At 35.5% G+C, this 24,606-nt stretch overlaps 1 protein-coding gene across 1 annotated transcript in view; it reads right to left on the reverse strand.

Moving 5' to 3' along the window:
* Positions 1 to 6,249: 6,249 nt before the first annotated feature.
* The window catches only part of TMEM30A (transmembrane protein 30A), a 34,712-nt gene continuing 16,355 nt past the window's right edge, over positions 6,250 to 24,606 (reverse strand). Inside the window, 6 exon segments of the mRNA XM_024576627.3 lie at positions 6,250 to 8,745; positions 10,967 to 11,173; positions 11,815 to 11,958; positions 14,036 to 14,123; positions 17,830 to 17,937; positions 20,199 to 20,306. Coding sequence (XP_024432395.1) covers positions 8,552 to 8,745; positions 10,967 to 11,173; positions 11,815 to 11,958; positions 14,036 to 14,123; positions 17,830 to 17,937; positions 20,199 to 20,306 — 849 coding nt within the window. The 3' untranslated portion in view covers positions 6,250 to 8,551.

Here is a 24,606-nt window from a genome sequence, read left to right on the forward strand (position 1 = left end):
TGACAAAGGAGGCAGGAGCATAAAATGGAGCAAAAACAGCCTCTTCAACAGATGGTGTTGGGAGATCTGGACAGCTACGTGCAAAAAAATGAAACTTGATCACCAACTTACGCCATACACGAAAATAAACTCAAGATGGATAAAAGACTTAAATATAAGCCGTAACACCATAAAAGTCCTTGAGGAAAACATTGGCAGGAAAATCTCAGACATTCCACGCAGCAACATCCTCACAGACACATCCCCTAAAGCAAGGGACATAAAGGAAAGAATAAACAAATGGGACCTCATCAAAATAAAAAGCTTCTGCATGGCTAAAGAAAACAGCACCAAATTACAAAGAGTACCAACAGTATGGGAAAACATATTTGCCAACGATACCTCAGACAAGGGCCTGATCTCCAAAATATATAAAGAACTCACTCGACTCCACTCCAGGAAGACAAACAACCCAATTAAAAAATGGGCAAAGGACTTGAACAGACATTTCTCCAAGGAAGACATACAGAGGGCCCAGAGACATATGAAAAGATGCTCAGCATCACTAGCAATCAGAGAGATGCAAATTAAAACCACAATGAGGTACCACCTCACACCAGTCAGAGTGGCCAACATAAACAAATCAACAAACAAATGTTGGAGAGGATGCGGACAAAAGGGAACCCTAGTACATTGTTGGTGGGAATGCAGACTGGTGTGGCCACTGCAGAAAACAGTGTGGAATTTCTTCAGAAAACTAAAAATGGAACTGCCCTTTGACCCAGCAATTCCGCTGCTGGGATTTATACCCTAAGAACCCTGAACACCAATCCAAAAGAACCTATGCACCCCAATGTTCATAGCAGCACAATTTACAATAGCCAAGTACTGGAAGCAACCTAAGTGCCCATCAGCAAATGAGTGGATCCAAAAACTATGGTACATTTACACAATGGAATTCTACGCAGCAGAGAGAAAGGAGCTTATACCCTTTGCAATGTCATGGATGGAACTGGAGAGCATTATGCTAAGCGCAATAAGCCAGGCAGTGAGGGACAAATACCATATGACCTCATCTTTAACTGGAACATAATCAACAAAAGCAAAAAGCAAACAAAATATAACCAGAGACATTGACATTAAGAACAATGTAACAATAGCCAGAGGGGAGTGGAGAGGGGATAGTGGGGAGAGGGGTCTATAGGAGTTACTATAAAGGACACAAGGACAAAATCAAGGGGGAGCGTAGAGGTGGGGGAGGGAGGTGGGTCTGGCTGGGGTGGGGTGGAGTGGAGGGATGGGGAGAAAATGCAGACAATTTTAACTGAATAAAAATAAATGAATAAAAAATAAATTAAAAAATAAAATAAATAAAATTTAAAAATAAAGTCTAAAAATTAATAATAAAATAAAATAAATAAATGTTAGCTGTTATCATGGGAGGAAAAGTTGGGTAAGGAGTAGATTAACAGAGATATCCAGGTAGAAGGTATAGCATATGCAGAGGGTGAACAGGTACCTTGGGGAATTTTAACTAGTTTGGTTGGCAGCACATGTGGAGTGTGAGGCAACAGTGGAAGGCAGGAGTGAGATTTTAGTGGTATTAAATTTTATCCTGAAGGTGCAGTTTAAATGGCAAACTGTCAAGCTCAGAACTCTATTTCAAGATCATTCTGGTAGCTGTAAAAGGCTGAAATGGACATGAGTTACTAGGAAGAGAGAGTCTACAAGGCGGCTTTTATGGTAATCTAAGGAAGAAAGAAAACCTGAAACAAATCAGCAAAGAAATGTAGATGAAGTGATGGATTAAAGAGCCAGCTATAAGAAAGTACCTTGAAAAGCAACAGCATGTAGTGATTTTAAAGGACTGGGAAGCTGAAGAGGAACACAAGATTTCTGGCTTAACTCTAAGGTGATTGGTTATACCATTCACTACATCAAGGAGTAGAAGAGAAACCCCAGGCTAGTAGGAGATTCCTGTTTTGGCCTTATTAACCTTGAGAAATGCAAGGACAATCCAAGAGATCTATAGTAAACAATCTGTAGTGAACAATCGATAGTTCATGAAAGATAGCAAAGTCAGTGTGAAGGTGGTAATAGAAGTGATGAAAATTTCAGATTTCTCAGGGAGAATTTGTAAAGTGAGAAAAGGGCCCAGAACATGATCTCAAAGAATTCCCCGTCAGTGTTCTATATGGTGAACATAACCAAGGAATATATAAAGGAGACTAGAACAAATAAGTAGGAAGAAAATCAGGAGAGTCATTCACAGAAGCCATATGCTAAAGATGAAGAGGGAAGGAAAATGCCAAACTATCAAATGGGGCAAAAGTTCAAGATATGGGTAAGTTCATTTGATTCCACAAAAAGAAGTGGGGACTGTTCACTGAGCGTCATTTCTCTACGCTTTGTGCCAAATGCTAGTCATCTACCACTTCCCTTATTCCTCAAAACAGAATGTTAAGTGGGCATTAAAATCCCCATTTTACAGACAAGGAAATAGTAAAATAAATGGTTTAGGAGATGAAATAATCTGGAGATACAGTTTATATATGAGCCAGATCAATGTGCCTCTGAAACCTATACTCCCCCGCCCCCCAATATCCTTTGGACAGAGTTGACAGAGAGCAGAGTACAGTGCAATCATGGGGTTAAAGCCTGGCTGAAGTTGAAAATGACAATAAAATATAAACCACTCTTTAACAAGCTTTATTGCGAAAAGGAAGGACAACACACCCCAGGGATCATCTTCGACCACTGATCCAACTGTCATTTGACGTATACTTATGAAGCTACTTTTTCTGCATTTCTGGTCCTTGAAACAAGATGGCATATCAGTCTTGACAGTTTATTTAAAGTTGATGTGTGGTGAGTTCAATCTTCTTCCACATTACCCTACTGAAAAGTTTGTGACATAAAAACAGACAAGCTTCCATTAGTATACTTAAAACTACGTAATGACTTTATCTTTTAAGGTTTTAAAATATTATAAAAAGTTACACATTTGAAACCTATATATTAACTAACATCACCCCAATAAATTCAAAAACTTTTAAATAAACGAGAAAAAAGATTTTAAAATGTTATAAAATCACCAAGAGGTGCTTCAAGGTGTTTCTGGTTTAAGATAATGGATTGGCCCCAAGAATCTCTTCTTCTCCTGCTCACTTGTAAAATACAAGAAATTAAAAGGATATGAGGCATTGACAGACCTTTAAATAAGTTTCATAGGCATTATGCTGAGTGCAAGAAGCCAGTTCCAAGGTTATATATGGTATAATTCCATTTATGACATTCTAGAAGACAAAACTGTGGGGATGCGAAAGAGATCAGTGGTTGCCTAGGTTTATGGGAGAGGAGAAACGTGAAGACAATGGGAAAGTCAGTATAAGGGAGTTTGAGGGTTGATGGTACTGCTCTGTATCCTATGAAGGTTATAAAAATCTAGACATGAGTTAGAACTCACAGAACTGTATGCTACAAAAAAAAAAAAAAAGTAAAGTTAACTGTATAATAATCTAAAACCTAAAAAGGACATAAGCCCCAAAGGATGGAAAGTAGAAACAGGAGAAAATGGATTTCAACAGACTTCTGGGAAACAGAAAGCATTTGTGATATGACTGAACAGGACAGAAGCTGTGATCTGAAGGGACTGCAAGGGTGACATCAGTGAGAAGCATGCTGATTGGTCCCACAACCCTTGAGAGGCTCAGACACGGAGCTAAAAGTTATAGCAAAGAGTGGAGCCAAAGGACAGGCCTGAAAATGGCCAGTTGAAAATTCTCCAGCCTCTGCCCTCCCTCTCTCAGTCAATTGAATACAACCTCTCACCTCCATCACTATTTCTCACAGGTTGAAGACAAGAGAACTTCTGTCTGAAGTAATGGGAGACAACTGAATGGAAGGAATGTGCTGAGGGACAAGTATAGGAAAATATGTGTGAAGTGGAAAACAGAAAGTGAGGTGGAGGACAAGGCAGAAGCAGAGTAAAAGCAGTAATAAACAGAACCTCCTTCAACCCCTTCCTTTTGAAGATTAGTGAATTATTCCCCAGAGGAGTTGAACAATTCCAGAGAAAAAAGCCTCCAAATGCCTGAGTCTCTAACAACCATTCCCTAATGCAGTGTCTCTCAAAATTCAGTTCACCTACAGCTGCTGACCTGCCAGCTATTTACTATAATACATGTCTAAGCTTTTTATCATGAAGAGAACAAATTTTTGAGGTGCACTGTGTAAGTGAAGCCTATCACTAGTCAAGCACTGCCCACAACGGAGCTTTCAATTATTCTTTGGGGTCCATTCATTCATAAATGACAGATTGTTAAGACTAGCCAAATATACAAGGAAAGTCCCTACATGAACAAGAGAAGCAAACTAAAATTAAAAATAGCAACAACAAACATCAATGTAACCAGAGTGTACAAAGCAAAAATACAGAGGTGGGCAAAAGTAGGTTTACAGTTATAATACAAATACCATAATAAATAAGAATACAGGAATTGTTTCACATACTCCCAACTATAAACCTACTTTTACTCACTGCTGTATATGTGCATCCATATGTCCTCAAAAAATATTAGTATTTTTTAGAAACAGAATAAAGGAAGTCTTGGGAATTAAAATATTTTTAAATATATAAAGATTCAATGGAAAGATGTTGGAAGATCAAAATGAAGAAATCTTCTAGAAAAAAACAGAGACAGCAGTGTCAAAACAAATGAAGGAAAAAAAAAATCAAGTATCAGTGTCAGAGCTGGGACAGGATCAGATTTCTCAAAAGCAACAATGGTAGCTAGAAGAGAGTGGAGCAATGCCTTCAAAGTTCTGAGGGAATACTATTTTTAGCTTAAATTGTATATGTAATCAAACTATCAATGAAATGTGAAAGTGAAATAAGAACATTTTAGACAACTAAGGACTCAGGAAATTTGCCTCTCATAAACCACTTCTTCGGAAGATTTAAGTCTTGGGAAGCGCCCCTGTAAACAAGAGAGTAAACAGCAGGTCCAACACAGGAGGGTGACAAAAGGAGGTCATGGGGCAATGGATGTGAGGCCAGACGAGAGAACCACTAGCAGAGTAGCAGAGCAGACAAATGCAGAGTAGACCTCTCTTGTAATGAGAACACAGTGAAACTGACCGAAAAGTTGGAAAAAATTTAAGACGTTTCCAGAAAGTTGTGTTAAAAATGAGGATTATTAGCTCCAGAAAAAATTATGTAAAGTGTAACCACGGTACACCACTTTGCTCTACAGTATACAGTACAATTAAACAATAGCTAATGCATTGTAAATATTATGACATAACTTTGGAATGGTAGACGTGAAGGTATGTGTGTTAGCTGAATTATCTGATAACACTATCAAGATAATGTCTAAAAGTGTTAAATCAAGCAACTGTAGAATAGGCATATTATTCAGATACACTAAGATAAATACCAAAACGAAAAACTGTAGTCAAAATGATTGTCTGTGGAAGGTAGAGAAAGTTGGGACAGGGACTACTGTTTTTCATTGTAAGGCCTTTAGATTTCTGTAAGTGTGTACTTTACTTTGATAAATTTTACAGACATAGAGAAGAAAATAAGGTCACCATGGTATGATTTATTCTGAAACTTCAAATGACATGAGGGGAAATGTGACTTTTGTATTTATTAAATGGAGTATGGGCTGAAACAATTTACTAGATCATAGAAACTCTACAACATTTATGGATCAAAATTCTTGAGAAAGCACTCCCTTACTCTCTCCCCTACAAAACTTTGCAACTTAACCAACAAAGGACCCAAAGGACCATACTGCAATTCTAAGGCAGTGTTTCCATGAAGACAGGAGGTAAACAGCCGGAAGAACATTTATTTACCCTCTCTCTCAGCTGCTCTTCTTTCCTAGTCTGCCTTTTCATTTTCTGTGTGCCCCACTCACTTCATTACTTTCACCATCCTTGCCTCCCGATACCACATCTTCATTTCCTATTTACCAGACTTTTCCTGTGATCTAAGATGAAATTTAGGCCATCTGCCTGTAACTCAGGTGACAATCTGACCACTTCCTGGTAAGATCAGATGTCACTCAGTAATATAGATAAATCCTGCAGTTAATGCTGTCAGAGTGATTAATATACTGTATATACATACATATGGCAATCAAACCTAGGCATGGAAATGTTAAAACTTGGACTCACTGACCCTAAGCTGAAATTCAGTGCTAAACATCAGCAACAACCCCCCAGGGCATTGCTACTTTACAAAGACACTCAAACATGGAAAAATTAATTTTGTTCATTTTTATTAATATAGAACATATTAAAAGAAAGTTATCTTTTAATATAATCAAGGTTACAAATAATCTTACTGACCAATAAACAAATAATATTCATTTGACTCTCCTCTTGGTTGAATAATGCTCTATTTGATAATACACAGTTATTTTTACCAATTTATTTTTAAACTGCCTTATTATTTAAAAGAAATTTCTTAGCTTTTATTTATTAGATAATTCCTTCAATTGAGAAACTTCATATATCAAAATACTTCCTGCAAATTAATGCATTCTTCAATGCCTTCTATTTAACTCATTTATCTTACAATGCAATAATTCTTTGAAAGTTGAATATGACAATATTACATTAATGTTTCCTAAAGATGAGCATAAAGCCCGTAAGAAAGAAATGTTTCCTCTCCCCTCATGCTTCACAGAGGCCATATGAATGTTCCACATTCTTCATATTTACCAACAGGAATCCCTTAGAGTTCAAATGGCAGGAGATAGGGAGAAACTGAAGCTTTCAATGTGCTTATACAATAGATAAAACTCCAAATATATTTTAAGATTCCATCTTCATCACAGATGGGAAAGTGCTGGAAGGGCTCTTCAACTTTTCTTCAGCAGCACCTCTGGTCCCCCAATTAGAAACAAGGGATGCAGGATGGTAGTCCTCCTTAAACAGCACAATCTGGAAAGGCTGGCAGAAACCCCTCTCCCCAGTTGTGTATCCCAGAAGATAATTGCCTTGTGTAAGAGGGTCAATTATCAGAATAAGGAATAATATTCTGAAGGACTGACAAAAACAAAGAATATTCTTAGACAAAGAATACCATATGCACTCAGAAATTTCAGGGCAATCATACATTAAATACCTCATGCCAGTAATAGTCAACCAGTTAAAAGTCACATTATACAAAACTTAAGAAGTGTGGCACATTTCTACTATTAAACATTATATTATTTTGTTTTTTTTTAAAAACATATTCATCAAAATTGATACATTACCCAGACCATTAGATTTAAAATATAACAGAAGAAAACCATTAGGAACTCTAAATAAGCAGGCATTCTATACAAACATGAATAAAAAAAAAAAATTAGCAATTTCAATGCAATTAAGCTCTCTACTTAAGATACATATTTTCATGCATGTGGAAAAATAAATTTACATTCAGGAATAAGTTCCACAGAAAACAAATTACAGCATTTACTCAATAAGGAATATTAAAGTAATTCCAGATAATAGAAAACAAAACAGCTTCAACCATGTATATTATAATTTATCACGTACATAATCAAAAATCTCCAGAATTTAATTAGGAAATTCAAAGAACCTCTTTTTAAAATATGTCTTAGGTAAATCAATCAAAACATTTGGTGCATTAACTAAAAAGAATGTTCATACATATCCAGATTTGACCTATATGCAAAAATTAAATGAAATATAGAGGAAATGAAGGTTACCATTTTTCAAAAATTTCTGCAATGTAATATTAGTACTTAAGTCAAAACACTTAAAAACACCTGCAAAATAAAAACAGCTTGAGGTATTTCCATGATGACATGTAAAAACATATCAAGTAGGATGGGGTTCCTGACTGTAACATCTTAACCCAATGGAAAGAGGAATTTTAAATTCTCCTACCTGAGACCTATTCAGACATGAGCAATAATTCCTACGCTAGACAAGGTAAGTAAGATTTCAAAGGTGAAATCAAAACTAAGCTTGATAGAGAACTATACTGGATAAATTAAATACATGAACCACACCTCACCAGAGACGGTACTTTAAGCTTTTACACACGACACATGAAAATGATGAAGTGTTTTATTTAGGTTTCGTCTTTCTTCATGTTTTTGTAACTCTGAATCCTGAAACGTGAGCAAGTCATTATACGCATACATCTTCACACAACAGGCACACATATATACATATACAGCACATATGTCAATATACTATTATCAACACAGCATAAGCATTTAAGCAGTAGACACATTTCACATGATAGAGGCTCTATGCATCATATGGCGTGTCCCAACAAAACACAAACATTAGAATACCATTTCAGCAGTTACAGGGCTGACATGATCAATCAATATAACTAATCTGTTTTATACCCGTCATATGTTTTCATAAGTCATCCGTAAGGAAGAAGCAAAGGACAAAGGCTGTTGTTTTTTTTTAAATAAGAAGTTATGTGAGAACTTCAAAAATGACATACTAACCAGACATCAGCATTCAAAAGCTAGGTTGAATAAAACTGGCCTTGATGCACATGCGGTATATTTGTTTTCAGAATATAAAATTAAATGGTAATGTCAGCAGTATTACTACTGTTTCTATATTTATGATTAATTACTAGTAGTACAACTCCCAGAAGAAAGGAGATGGATCCAACAGCGATGTAAGAAATCCCCAAAAATGGATTTTTTCCTCCCATCCATGAAATAGTACTTAAGATCATCCGTTTCCGTCCATCAAAAGAGTGTACGGGGTAATCTGAAGAGTGAATAGGAAAACTTTTCCATGTTTAGTTAATTTTTAAAAGACAGCTTGTAATCCATCAGTAATTCTATGATATAAAGGCACCTTACTCATATGTTCTGAATCATAAAATAATTATGTAATTATTATCTTGAAGAACTGGTTTAGCAAATTAAATGTTAGTAAAAGCCAATATAGTTTGCAAGCAAAAACAAACAAATTTAATGGTTATATCATTTCTTAGGTCCTTGTATTCTTACTACACAGGAAGGTCAAAAAGCCACAAAGAAATGTAATGTTAAAAAATACTTCAAATGAACAGTAAAACCCATAAAAGAAGAGGAGATTGACAGACCAAGAGACAAGGAAAGAATGAAGGAACTAGAGGTCATTGTGAGCTCAAAGAGCACATGTAGCGAGAACGTAGTTATTAGAGTATGAGAGGACTCTGAGCACAGGGTGAAAAAGTGCGATACTGAAGTTTTAACTTGCTGATTTGGTGTAAATAATGATAAAGTTCATGGTGTGACACAGAGAGGTGATGGCTAAAACAGAGTGGAAGTGAAAGGTGGATTGTTAATGAGACTTAAGAAACAAGGTACCAGTATATTGAATGAGCTATCTACATGGACCAGTTCTTGGATTTTAGCAACATGTTAGAAAAGAAGACAGAAGTCAGTCATGTAAAAGGTTTACAACCTTTCAAAAGCATCTTTTGAATCAAATATTCCATCTGTTTCTGCATCTGCTTTTCCATCTGTTTCTCTGGGCTTCAGCAACTCTCCAAATAACTCCAAATGGCAAGCTCGCCTCTACTAGTTTCTTAAATCAATTTACACTGATTGAGGTAGGAATGATTATAAGAACTCTAACTAACCCAGCACTCTGACAGACAGTCTCAAATCATCCATGCTAGTATCTCTGTATCACAAACCTAAAAAATGGGCTTCTGCCTTAATTCTAATATCCAGTTCCCACCTTATACTTAATTTTTATGATTAATCCTTGATGTTTTAACAGGCCCATCTTGTCAATCTTCAATGTATCCTGCATTCTCCTGACCATTCTCCTCTCAATGCATGGGATGCAAATTGTCAGCTAAGAATTCCTGAGTGCTCCAGATACTTTCCTGTATTGTACCCTAGACTTCAGGTTTGGATACTCTTACACAACTGCCCTCTACTTTGGCTACAGACCCCGGACAGCACTCTTTCTTCTTGCACCTGAACTGGGTCTGACTGTCCAAAATTGCTATGTGGATATAGTTTCAAAAACTTGGTCACTTTCATTCTGTCACTCTTAGGTCATCAGCAAACATTTAAGTGCTAATATTTGAGAAACTCTTCATTCATAAGATATACAAACAATGAACTAGAGATTAAAAAAATACAAGGACTTTGGAATAAAAGGTAGTGTACTATATTTCCATCTTGGGAAAGACGGCATTTAGGCTGATATGAATTGGTCTGAAATAGCTAGGGATGCAGCCTGTGGTGGTGGTTGATGGTAACGTCATGGCCTTTGGGGTTAACAGGCTGACCATGAGCCCCAACTCTTCTACTTAGTTCTTATGCAATCAATCTCAGGCAAGTTACTTAAGTGCTCCACGTTCCTGTATTCTTGTCTGTAACATGGAGACCATAACTACCTCATAAAGCTTAAATTAAGTAAAATAATGCATGAAAAGTATTTAGTACAATGTTGACATATAGTCAGAATGAAACGAATGATATTTATCAGCACTGAAAATTACATGTAAATTATTAATGTGGCAAAATACAGCTAATGATAACAATGTTTTAGTACTATGAACAGAGCAATAATTAGAAACAATTATGTTGATATAAATTAACATATCTGCTACTTTTTTAATATGTAAAAATATATATTAAAACAGCCAGTACCACCAACACATTTATTATTAGGAACAATCACTGGCCTTTCCATTAAGCTCAGTTACAACCTCCCTTGTGAAAATATCTAGCTTGCCAGTAAACCCAGCACTTACATTTTAAATAATTTTACCAAACAATTTGCTTGAACCATAGTACCAGGTATGTAAAAATTTAAGATATTTCTGAAAGGCATAAATTAGAAGATACTTTCTCATACATATACTCATAAAAACATAGAGATCAAAACTAAAACACAAAGTAGCATACCATATAACTAAATAAGGTTAGACTACATTCCCTTCAAATTCTATGAATCTGTGCACACAGCCAAAAAAGGATACTATATGTGACATTCAAACAGTATTGTCCAGCTGGTAATGTTGGATGTAAATCACTCTTCCGCTCTATAAGACGATATAACTTACGAAAAGTAGGCAATGCTGCAGTACGCATCCAAACAATAAAATCCTCATTTATGAACCCATTATTATCTTTGTCAAGATCCAGCATGTATACTGGTTTAACCCAGTTTACCGGCTTTGTTGTACCTTAAAAAAGAGGGGTGGGAGTACAGGAGACAAAATATTCAATTCTATTAAGAGTTTCACTGAAAATTCACAGTCTAATAGAAAAAAAAAGATATGCAATACACAATGAGACTATTTTTCTTATTTTCAAAAGTATGAATACATTCATATTCTAGGTAAGTGTTAAACCTATAAAGAAACCAATTCCTCGTGTAACAATTTAACATAATTACAAGTATTTGATTGGTATTTCAAGAGAATACTAAACACAGGCTGTTGAGTACATACCAAAAGGCAGATGATTTAATACAAAGTTATGATTATATAAAACACTACACTGTGAAATTAAAGAAATATAGAAACACAAGTAAATTTGGATTTATAAATTGGGGTTTGTTTAAAAGAGACTTTACTACAGTTTTAAAAGATTTTGGCTGAAATGCTTATAAGAAAATACCAGAGATATTCAAGATTAAAAGTTTACATTTCCATTAGAATTTCAGTACATTAAAACAGAGTACATACTCTACCTTACTATGTATGAAATTAAGGAAAGTAGTTGTTTTTTAAAACGCATATACTTCCTTAAGATTCTAAAGACAGAAAATTTTAGGTACTTCAGTAAAAGTCCTAGCTTATATTGTCTTAAAGAGATATTTTACCTTGGAATCGTTCTTTTAGGGAGCCTTCTCCAGGGGGATTTCTGAATTTCACATTTTTATCTGTCCACCAAGCAATACCTTTGTTTTTCAAGGGAATAGACGTCCAGTAAGATCCATTGCTAACCAAAAACAACTCTAATGTATCTAAACACAAGAAAAAGAAGATATATTCAACATTCATAACTGCTTTACTCTTTGAGAAATGAGGATCTGGTATTTGCTCCCAAAACAGGCAGTAACAGAGTAGCCATATGAAATTCATATGGTCTTGATTATTTCTATGTGAATTAACTATTATAACTTTATAATCCCAGGTAGACTTCTTTTCCCTCAATATATTTCTGGGTAACTTTCCTATATGGCTAGCTGACTTTTGAGAACATCAAATATTTTAACATTTACCCAAATAAAACAATTTGCAAGGTAAATCTGCCTATCCTCCTTTCCTTTAAAAAAATGCATTCCTTATAAAAACATATGCCATGACTTAAAAAAAAAAAAAAAAAAAAAAAGCATTCCTAAATAGCTTCTGGTTTACCCATTTCTCTATCTGTACTGTCCAATACAGTAACCAGTGGTTACATGGTTACAGAGCCTTTCAAATTACAGTTGTTCCAAATGTGTATGTTTTATAAACGTATACTATACATCAGGTATCAAAGACTTAGTACAAAAAAACTATAAAATTTCTCATTTAATAACTTTTATATCATGTGTATTATTTATATGCTGATATGATAATATTTGGGGTATACTGGGTTCAATAAAATATATTATTAAATTTAATTTCACAACCTCTCCAATACCTGTTATTACTTGTCTTGTTAATAATAGTCATTCTAACAGGTGTGAGGTGGTATTTGATTGCAGTTTTAATTTGCATTTCCCTGATAGCTAGAAGCACTGAGCATCTTTTGATATATGTGTTGGCCATTTGTATTTGTTATGGGGGGAAGTGTCTGTCTGTCCAGGTCCTCTGCCCATTTTTTAACTGGACGGTTTTTTTGTTGCTGAGTTGTAAGAGTTTATTTATTTTTAATATTAGCCTCCTGTGGGAGCACGTATCTTCTCCTATTGTTTGGAAGTATCTTCTCCTATTTGGTTGGTTGCCTTTTTATTTTGTTGATGGTTTCTTTTGCTGTACAGAAGAAGCTTTTTAGTTTGATTTTTAAAAAGAACTCTCATTCACTGGTTGGAATGTAAACTGGTATAGCCACTATGGAAAATAGTATGGAGGTTCCTCAAAAAATTAAGAATGGTGTTACCAAAAGATCCAGCAACCAACCCTTTTCTGGGTATCTACCCTAAAAAGTTGAAAACATGTATTTATAAAGATATATGTACGGCTATGTTCATTGCAGCATTATTCAGGGTGGCCAAGACATGGAAACAATGAAGTGTCTCTCAATAGATGGCTGGTTAAAGAAGATGTGGTAGATATACATACACAATGGAATATTATTAAGCCATAAGAAAAAATAAAATACTGCCATTTGCAACAGTATGGATGGATCTTGAAACTATCACGCTAAGTGAAATAAGTCAGACAGAAAAAGTCAAGAACCATATGATTTCACTCAAGACTGAAAACAACAAATAAACAAACAAGACAAAATCTCATAGACAGATAACAGTGTGGTGGTTAACAGAGGCAAGGGGGTTAGGGGGTGGTAAAGGGTAAAGGTGACCAAATATATGGTGAGAGAAAGAGATTTGACCTTTGGTGGTAAATATACAATGTAATATAAAGATGATGTATCATAGAATTGTATACTTAAAACCTATATAATTTTATTAACCAACGTCACCCCAACAATAAATTTAACTAAGCAAATTCATTTCACTTGTTTCTTTTATTGTTTTTAATGTGCTGCTCTAAATGATCAACTATAGCATCGTTTTAATGGTACATATATTCAAAATTGGTGGGAAAGGTAACCTGGCTTTTATTTTTTTCATCTATGCAATAGGAAAGTTTTCACAATGGCTCTGCTTCTTTCTTCCCGGAAACAAAAATTCATTCTTAAAGTATAAGAATTCTCTAAAGGAAGTCATAAAGCATTAAAATGCCCCAATGAATTACTAATTGATATATTTATTTTAAAGTTGTTGCATTTCTCAATTTCATTCATGTTTACGTGACTATTAAATCTGTAATAAGATTATACAAATTTTCCTAATTTTATATGTCTATATCTGTATCTTTGTATCCGTATCATACCATTAAACATGCTGTTGGCAATAGCTCCACAAGGGGCAATTGGTCTGTCTTCACTTTTTCGATAAGGCTCACATTCCTTACTGGGATTCTGATGTTTAGAAGGAAAAGAAGAGAGAAATTATTACCCAGGCCTCTGAGAGAACTACGTGCTAGCTCCAATTACTGATTAAAAAATTCAATCCCTACATGCTTCTCACCTTCAGTGCATACAAAATGAGGCTGTATCATAAGTAGACTATAAATAACACCATATTTCAGTATTCAAATATATTCCTTAACATTACTATATTATCTTTTTAATGTAACTTTTCCCTGTACATATTTTGTCATACAGGTATATATCAAATTGACATTTTTGACTTTCATATGAACACAGAAATCATAACCACAAAGAGTTTTCTGCCCAAGAAAAATTAAGAAGCAGTCTACTGTCAATCAAGTTGTGACATAATGGAAGGAATCTTAAACTGGAAGTAAAGAGACTGAAGGTTCTAGTGCCAGCGGTGTACTATTGTGACTTTGGGCAAGTCCCTTGATTTATCCGGGACTCACTTATAAAATTAACATGTTCAACTAGATAAGCTCAAATTTTGTAGTTCTGGGTTAAATCCCCTGGGAAGAGAAGGAAAGAGGAGGAAAGGAAAGGAAATGGGAGGGCAGGGAAGAGGAGGGGAGGGGAGAGAAACAGAAGGGAGAGAAAGGGAGGGGAGAGGAGAGGAGGGGAGGGGGAAAGTCAGTCTAATGCAGATTCCTGGAATATAACAATCTTCTCTAAATCGTGCATCCAGGTACAAAGAAAATGGAAATGCTGGCAAGGTTGGGGGCATTAGGCCCTACTGAAGATCTCAAGGAGATATGGCAGCTACAGGGTTAAAGGGAGATTCTACCAAGTCTGAGATTAAGTGTATACATGAGTTGTGCTGGGACTCCAAGGCCACATTAAGCCGTGTCTCAAAACAAATAACCTTTATTACTTTGTTTCTCAGCTTTTTTTGTCCCTAAGCCATCTAGATTTATAAAGTTAGTACTCTGAGACAATAAATATAGGCAACATATAACTGGCTTATTAGTATTTGAGTGTTTTGATGAAAACTATAATTTCAAAAAAAGGTTATTAAATGTAAATCAACTCTTTGTAGGGCAAATACGTTTTAGCCACTAAACACTTGAGGAAGTTTTTAAAAAAAGGAAAGTATTTACTACCTATGCATCAGGTACTAAACTAAGCAATGCTGGGTACTTTGAAGTAACTGGCTTTAAAAAGCCATTTAGTAATTATTGATACCTGTCATGTACCATGGAAAATGCTAGAAACATAAAAAATAATGAAATCCCTGCTTTTAAGCGACTTACAACATAATAAAGGGAACAGACCCATACATGACCAACAATAATATGAAATAAGAGCTATGATACATGCACCTATATTCATTCTCCACATATTTATTAAATGCCTTCTATGTACTAGGCACTGGCACATAGAAAAAAATATTTATTTACTGCAATTTATAAAATGCCATAGAAGTAATTAATGCCTCACAAGTAATTAATGAGGGAGTAGCTACTTTAGAATGTATGATAAGGAAAAGTTTGTCTCTAGAGGTAGTATCATATAAGTAGACCTAAAGAAAAGTAGGAGACAGCCACATGAAGAGCAAGCAGAGGAGTTATACGCAGACAGAATAGTACATGCCACTGAGCAAGAACTGGGTATTTCTGAGAAGGTAAAAGGTAAATGTAGTTATAGTATAGCAAACAGAGCAGTGGTATTTACTTTTTTAAAGACCACTATAGCAGCTAGGTAGAAAATGGCCTAGATAGGGCAAAAATGGATGATGTGGGGAAACAGCTTGTTAAGCAAAGTGAGAAGTAACTAGAAAGAATATGAATGAAGTCAATATGTAAAGAAGTTATTTTGCATCAAAGGGCACTAAAGAAAACAGCAGGCCTTGAGATGAGAGGACCTCTAGAGAAGGAGTAAAACCCACATTCTAAGCAAAATGTAAATGCCAAAATGAGCAGATTAACTGTGTCACCAGGCATGATTAGGGAGCAACATATGTGGCCCAGTGCAGCCAGGCCAAAAGTACATTACAGATAAAGTATAAAACAGTAACGCTGGAGTGTAGGTTGATATCAGACTGTGAAAAGTCTAGCACACAATATTAGTAAGTACCTTGGACTTCAATCTGTCCATTCCTAAAATCTTCAAGAATTTTGCAAGTCACCTGGTCTTTAATTCATACATTTTGATCTAGTCCAGGGATAAGTGACAGCCCCCACACAAAATCCAGCCTACCGCCAGTTTTTTTTTGTTTTTTTTTTTTGCATTATGATAATATCGCCAGTTTTTTGTAAATAAAGTTTCATTGGAACACAGATACACCCATTCATTCAAGTCTTGTCTGTGGCTGCTTTCACCTACAATGGCAGAGGTGAAAAGCTTTGACAGAGACAGTGTAACCTACGAAGCTGAAAATACTTATTATCTGGCCCTTTATAGAAAAAATTCTTCAATCCCGAGTCGAGCCTAAAAGCTTTGCTTGCAGTTTATAAAAAAAGGATCAATCTCAGCTTCTTTCACCTTCCGTGAAGAGAGTATGAAAAGAGAGTATGTATCTAAATAAAAGAATTATAAATTGACTACCACTTTGGGTCTTTGAACATACCCAATCTATGATCCTAATCAACAAATTCAGAAAGGCCTAGGAACTTGGTGTCACTCACTGAACACCACCTTCTCTGGATTTGAGTTCTAAAAATTGGATCCCACAGAGTAAATCCCACTTGGATTGGAAAATATTACAGCCCTAACAAGATTCCTTATACAGACTTGTTATTTCTTAAGATTCCAAACATCAGCAATAAAACCACTAAGGATAGCCTAGTGCATCTATCTGCTTACCAGGACCCATTTGTCACAATATGATCCTAAATTACATTCTAAGAGATTCATCATTTCTAAGTAACACTAGATTGCTCTGGTACTCTGACTGTTTGTTGGATTGACAGCAATATAACATAAAATACTTGTACACCAACCACTACTATGGAAAGCTGAACAACAATCAGGAATCTAAGATCCTCCAGTCCACGGATTCCCAACCCAGGCTGGGCATCAGAAGGGAAGCTTGTTAAAAACAGACATTTTAGAGCTCCACCCCTGTAAGCACTGACATATCAGACTTAGATTTCTGGAATCTTCATTTTCAAAAAGCTCCTCAGACAATTTTTCAGTAACCTACCCTTTGAACTTCACTACTCAGGCTTCCCACAAGTTAAAAAATGAAGAGCATACACGTTCAATTCTAAAACACAATATTAGAAATTTATAAAAATACTTATTTATATATTCTTACTTAGTGTAGTAATAATGAACAAACCCAAACAGAACAAATTATATCCCCAGGATGCTAGAGTCATCAAAGTTCCATTACAAACAGATTAATAAAGCAAAAATCCCAAGGACACTACTAGAAACAAGCTGGTAGGAATACATCCTCTGGCTGTAAATCATTAATCTTTGTAAATTCCAGGGGAAAAATTTTTAACTAAAAACTCTCACTAAACAAACTATAAATGGCAAGTAACACTTTAATTTCATCCTTGCATTACTAAAATTAACATTTCTGGCTGCTCTGCCTGTGGAGTAACCTTCTCTCCGTCCCACTGCTGCTCTAACAAATTATCTTTTGCTTTGAACTCTAAAAAAAAAAGAAAATTAACATTTCTAACTAAACAATTACCACATTATTTCACAAAAACTACACTTCATATCCCATCATTTTACTTACACTTAAAGCGCCAGTATCTCCATTTAGTTGACTATCATCTCGAGATTTCACGTAACGACGATGGTTTTGATAAAAATTAGATAGTCCGTAATACATAAATACATTGCCCTATGGAAACAGAAAGGGGAAAAACTTTCACATCAAAATATTAAGTGTCAAACTATATATGCATATACAAAAGCTATTTAGTTTTGGACTTTACTAGTTTGCTAGAATTTGTGAAAACTTAAAACAAGCACTAGGGTGAATTCTACCAGTACTTAGCAATCTAAAACAATATAAATTGTAAGGTTAAAGAAGGTATGTTGCAAAAATTTAAGAGTAAACTTTGAAAATATCCTTAAAGACTTTGAAGAAGTGCTATTTAAATAAAAAACAAAAAACATTCCCATTCTGATCTACTTTCAATTTTAAATTTTCTCTAATTCAGATTGGTCTTTACCCAACTAGCATCAACTTTCTAAACTTGAATTCGGTCATAATAAATTTCTCCACAGAATACTATATAATATAGGTAATTAGTAAAGTATCCAAGATAATGAGTCACTCTATAATAATCAAGAAGAGTATTCTAATGTATCCAGTGGAGCCACCTTGGGAAAGAATGGTAACCAATGTACACTAAAATTATTTAGAAGATGCCACAAAGCCATCTTAGATGACTAAGATTTTTAGAGGTCGCAAAAACATGAAGCTATTTATCTCCTTTCTGGTTGCTACCTGTATCATCTAGAATCTTATCCTCAGTAAAAGGAATTTAAGGGAGAAGGCGACAAATGGTGACGGAAGGAGAACTGACTTTGTGTGGTAAGCACACAATATTCAGATGATGTATTATAGAATTGTACACTTGAAATCTGTGTGATTTTATTAATCAGTGTCACACCAATAAATTCAATAAAAATTAAAAATAAATAAAAGGAATTAAAGAAAAAAGGAATTCAATAACATTTCAAGTATGCTTTCACTGATTTTCATATACACAAACATTTACAAAGAGCTTGATCCTCAAATATCAAATGTTTGCAAACTTTCTCATTCTATATAAAGAAAATGTTTATATGAAAATTATCTACTGACTATTTTTGGTTTCAAAATTATATCAAAGAAACAAAGAATACGCTTTTTAAAAAGTATCATCTCAATTAAGTACAGTAAATTCAACTTACAGACTGAAAAAGAGATTCTTTTAATGAATACTGAGACAAAATAACTTACTTGAAATTCTCAAAAAAGGTTTTAGTGCAATTCAAAGGTTTGGCTTGTGAAAGAACACAAAGCCCACAAAAGAATGAATCTGAAGATGATCACCTCTACAGAAAAGAAGTTCTGAAACAATTGTTTTTAATGGGGGAAAACTAAGGGAGCTTCTAAATCATTACAAGTCTCTTTCATTTCTTTAATTCTGCCTGTTCTGACAACAACAACTTAATGCATCTTTATAGTTTTCCCATCACATTAAAAAACTAGAATTTTATGGTATTTTAAATTTGTTATTTCTGCTGAAACAAAGTAAGATAATCAGTCTTCTCCCAAATTTATTTTCTTGTGTTTATGAAAAGGCGTTATTTTCCTTTATTTTAGAGCAGAGCATCTACAACCTCTAGATGGCAGTCATCTACCAGGGACTACAAAAGTCATCACTATCTTTCAGAAAATTCAAGTGTAGAAAAATCTACAAAGTTGGCATGTTTTAAAGTAGTTTTGCTCCCTGAAGGATAAAACAATAATTTTGAAGCTCAATTTTCAGGTAAAGAAGAGCACAAACTGGTCTTGCCATTCCTGTTCTGAAGCTTTGTGTCTTTTAAAATCTGCTCCATTTCCAAGACTGATAAGTGTGAGTGAAAAAACAACACAGACCCCACACAGAGATATTGTTCTAACTGCTTATCAAGACATAAAAGATCAATTAGGTTTCACTAAGTGTTTGCATTTATAGTAATGGATCATATCTGACAGAAAAAGAATACTGAATGATGGGTGAATTAACATTTATTTTTTAAAGTAAAACTTTTGTTTTACATTAGAAGTAGGTAAAATGATTTGAACAATAATTTTTAAAATATAAGTTAATATCGATATAAACTTAATCAAAACTAATTTGTACAATAAGATTTTCCAGTGAGAAGATAAAATGTTTTAAATTTAGTTTATAAAGTACTAAGATAAACTACTCAAATACATGTATTTAGTTACCAGACAACATAATTCAGTAGCAAAAACATAATCTTCCACAAAAGTGTATGGACTCCAATAAATTAAAGTGGCTTCTCCACAAAAAGTTAAATAATTAAATAATAAAAAAGTTAACACAACATCAATATTTGTTAAAGCATGGCTTTTTAAACACGTCACTCGGGAATACAGACCTCAAATGACTGTTCCAATGTGAAGTTAATGGTACAAACACAAGGTGTCACATTTGGAGACAAACATTTATTGCAGGGACTGGAAGGGTCTGTTCCGGTATAATCAATCTGCAAGAGAAAAAATAGAATTAACCACTTTCCTGGAGAAAGTGCATATACTCTAAAATAACTTGTTTTTAGCAGGGAAAGTGAGTTCAATGAAACAACCCACAGCCCAGAAGAAAAAACCGTTTTTAAGGTCATGTGTTTATTTTGACACTGAGTAAAATTGAAAAGGCTCTCATATTATTCTACTGGCTCATATTTCCAAGTAAATTCCTCTCCACTTTTCACTAAAAGAAATTCATTTATGTATCAAAATCATAAATATAAAATTCAAACTGTATGATGTATAAAGACTTAAAGAGCTGTAACACTAGAAGACACAACTGCAGGTACCAGAGCACAAGCCCCCAGAATCCCTCATCGTTAATCCTATATACACCACCCCTACATACTGTAAATGTAAATTCTTTTTTTTTTTTAAATTTTATTTATTTTTAGAGAGGGGAAAGGAGACAGGGAGAGAAACATCAATGTGTGGTTGCCTCTTGCGGCCCCCTACTGGGGACCTGGCCTGCAACCCAGGCATGTGCCCCGACTGGGAATTGAACCAGAGACCCTCTGGTTCGCAGGCCAGTGTTCAGTCCACTGAGCCACACCAGCCAGGGCGTAAATGTAAATTCTTAAGTATCCTGTACCCACCAGTGTAAAACAAACATGAGTTTCTCCATTCTGCCATTTATCCAACCTAGAGATTTCCCCACCTTGCCTTCCTTCACCTCCTTCCTTAATCTACCAACAATGGATTTCTTTCATGAGAACTTCCCTACCTTTTTTTAATTCTAAATGCAGAAAAGGAACTACAAAACTACCATTCTACTGAGCCATTTTCTCAATCAGCTGAGATTTTGCTCCTAGGCATGTCTTCATATAAACTCTTATAAAACCTTTCCTTAGGCTGGACATTCTCTCATTTACATAATTTAAAACCAGACTAATTAATACAGATATGCATAAAATCAGTTACTACTCTTAAATCTTCTAATCTTAAGTACTTTTCAGTAATCTCAGTTTTCCATGGTATATTTGAAAATCTAAAAAAAAAACAAAACTATTAGGTTTCTCAAGGGCTGCCATTTTTTAAATTTTTAAAAAATAATTATTTTATTGTTTTTAAAAAATATATTATTTTATTCAATTACAGTTGTCTGGATTTTCCCCCAACCACTCCCCTACCCCAGCCAAACCCACCTCCCTCCCTTGCTTCCATTCTCCCCCTTGGTTTTGTCCACGTGTCCTTTATAGTAGTTCCTGATAACCCTTCACCTCATTATCCCTTCCTACCTCTCCTCTGGTAACTGTCAAATTGTTCTTAATGTCTATGTCTCTGGTTATATTTTGTTTGCTTTTTGCTTTTGTTGATTATGTTCCAGTTAAAGGTGAGATCATATGGTATTTGTTCCTCACCGCCTGGCTTATTTCACTTAGCATAATGCTCTCCAGTTCCATCCATGCTGTTGCAAAGGGTATGAGCTCCTTCTTTCTCTCTGCTGCATAGTATTCTACTGTGTAAATATACCACAGTTTTTTGATCCACTCATTTACTGATGGGCACTTAGGTTGCTTCCAGCACTTGCCTATTGTAAATTGTGCTACTATGAACATTGGGGTGCATAGGTTCTTTTGGATTGGTGTTTCAGGGTTCTTGGGATATAATCCCAGCAGTGGAATTGCTGGGTCAAAAGGCAGTTCCATTATTAGTTTTCTAAGGAAATTCCACACAGTTTTCCACAATGGCTGCACCAGTCTGCATTCCCACCAACAGTACACTAGCGTTCCTTTTTCTCCATATCCTCTCCAACATTTGTTTGTTGATTTATTTATGTTGGCCACTCTGACTGGCGTGAGGTGGTACCTCATTGTGGTTTTAATTTGCATCTCTCTGATGGCTAGTGATGCTGAGCATCTTTTCATATGTCTCTGGGCCCTCTGTATGTCCTCCTTGGAGAAGAGTCTGTTCAAGTCTTTTGGCCATTTTCTAGTTGGTTTTTTTTGTCTTCCTGGAGTGGAGTTGTGTGAGTTCTTGATATATCCTTGTCTGAGGTATCAATGGCAAATGTTTTCCCATATAGTTGGTTCTCTTTTCATTTTAATGCTATTTTATCTGGCCATGCAGAAGCCTTTTATTTTGATGAGGTCCCATTTGTTTATTCTTTCCTTTATGTCCCTTTCTTTAGGGGACATATCAGTGAAGATGTTGCTGCGTGGAATGTCTGAGATGTTCCTGCCGATATTTTCCTCTAGGAATTTTATGGTGACATGACTTACATTTAAGTCTTTTATCCACCTTGAATTTATTTTTGTGTATGGTGTAAGTTGGTGATCAAGTTTCATTTTTTTTGCATGTAGCTCTCCAGCTCTCCCAACACCATTTGTTGAAGAGGCTATTTTTACTCCATTTTATGCCTCTTTCCCCTTGTCAAATATTAATTGACTGTAGAGACCTGGGTTTATTTCTGGGGTCTCTGTTCTCTTCCATTGGTCTATGTGCCTGTTTTTATGCCAGTACCAGGCTGTTTTGATTACAGTGGCCTTGTAATACAGTTTGATATCAGGTATTGTGATCCCTCCTGCTTTGTTCTTCTTTCTCAAAATTGCTGCAGATATTCAGGGTCGTTTATGGTTCCATATAAATTTCTGAAATGTTTGTTCTATATCTGTGAAATATGTCATGGGTACTCTAATAGGGATTGCATTGAATCTATAGATTGCTTTGGGTAGTATGGCCATTTTGATGATGTGAATTCTTCCAATCCATGAGCATGGTACATGCTTCCATTTGTTTGTGTCTTCCTTAGTTTCTTTCTTCAATGTTGTGTAGTTTTCTGAGTACAGGTGTTTTACCTCCTTGGTTAGGTTTATTCCTAGGTACTTTATTTTTCTTGTTGCTATATCAAATGGGATTTTTTTCCTGATTTCTGTTTCTGACATTTCGTTGTTGGTGTACAAAAAAAAAAATGGCTTTAATTTCTGAATACTGACTTTGTATCCCGCTGTTTTGCCAAATTCACTTATTAGGTAGAGTAGTTTTTGGTGGAGTATATAGGATTTTCTGTGTACACTATCAAGTCATCTGCAAACAAAGACAGTTTCCTCCTTTCCAATTTGGATGCCTTTTATTTCTTTTTCTTGTCTGATTGCTATGGCTAGCACTGCCAATACTATGTTGAACAGGAGTGGTGAAAGTGGGCATCTCAAGGACTGCCATTTTTTAAAAACCTTATATTGTATAATAAAGAATTTGTTTTGTCTTTGTCCTGGGTTCCAGGCATGGATCCTCTAAAATTCTTGTAATTTCCTCAGTGATAGAAGTGTATCTGTTTTTTGTAAGCCCTTTGATTCAAGCTAGAGTTTACTCTAACAAGATGGTTCAGGATCAGCGCTTGTCACAGAAAAGACTACACGTGATTAGGGACTCTGGCCCAGCCCAAGCCCTGAGGAGAGAGGGAAGGTTGGAAATTTAGTTCAATCCTGTGGCTGGTGCTTCATCAATCATGCCAATATCATGAAATTCCAATAAACACTCTGGACACAGAAGCATGGGCAGGGCGGGGGGGGAGGGGCTTCCTAGTTGGTTAATCCGTTGACATGCCAGGTGAGTGATGTGCCCTGCTTCCACAGGGAGAGGACATGAGATTCTGCATTTAGGACCCTTCCAGACCTGCCCTATGTTTCTTCTCATTTAGCTGGTTCCAATTTATATATTTGTAATAAACTTAAAGTATAGCATTTTCCTGAGTTCTGTGAGTCATTGCAGCAAATTATTAAACTTGACAGGGGTCACAGGAGTTTTATAGCCATTTGGTTAGAAGTGTAGGTGGCCTAGAGACCTCTGAACTTGCAACTGGTATCTGAAATGAGGGCAGTCTTGTGAGAGGGGTATTAGGAACCTCCCAGATTTGTAAGCTAGTTGGCCCTAAGTGTGGGTAGTCTGGAGTCCTGACTTGCAGCTAGTGTCTGAAGTGGTGGCAGTCTTATTGGGGACCATGCCCTTAGCTGTGGAATCTGATGATAACTCAGGATGATTAGTGTCAGAACTGAACTGAACTATACCAGTTCCTGTAAGACGACCTGGCCAGATAGCTAAAATGACAGTCTTTGTTTCCGTTACAAGAACATTTAAAATAATTTTTTTTAGAGCAGTTTTAGGTTCACAGCAAAACTGAGTGGAAAACATATAATTTTCAGATACTCCCTGCCCCCACACATGCACAACCTCCCAATTACCAACATCCCCCACCAGAGTGGCACATTTTTAACAATTAATGACCCTACACACTGACACATCATAATCACCCAAAAGCCA

The sequence above is a fragment of the Desmodus rotundus genome, chromosome 11, assembly GCF_022682495.2.
Source record: "Desmodus rotundus isolate HL8 chromosome 11, HLdesRot8A.1, whole genome shotgun sequence".
In the NCBI taxonomy this organism is placed as follows: Eukaryota; Metazoa; Chordata; class Mammalia; order Chiroptera; family Phyllostomidae; genus Desmodus; species Desmodus rotundus.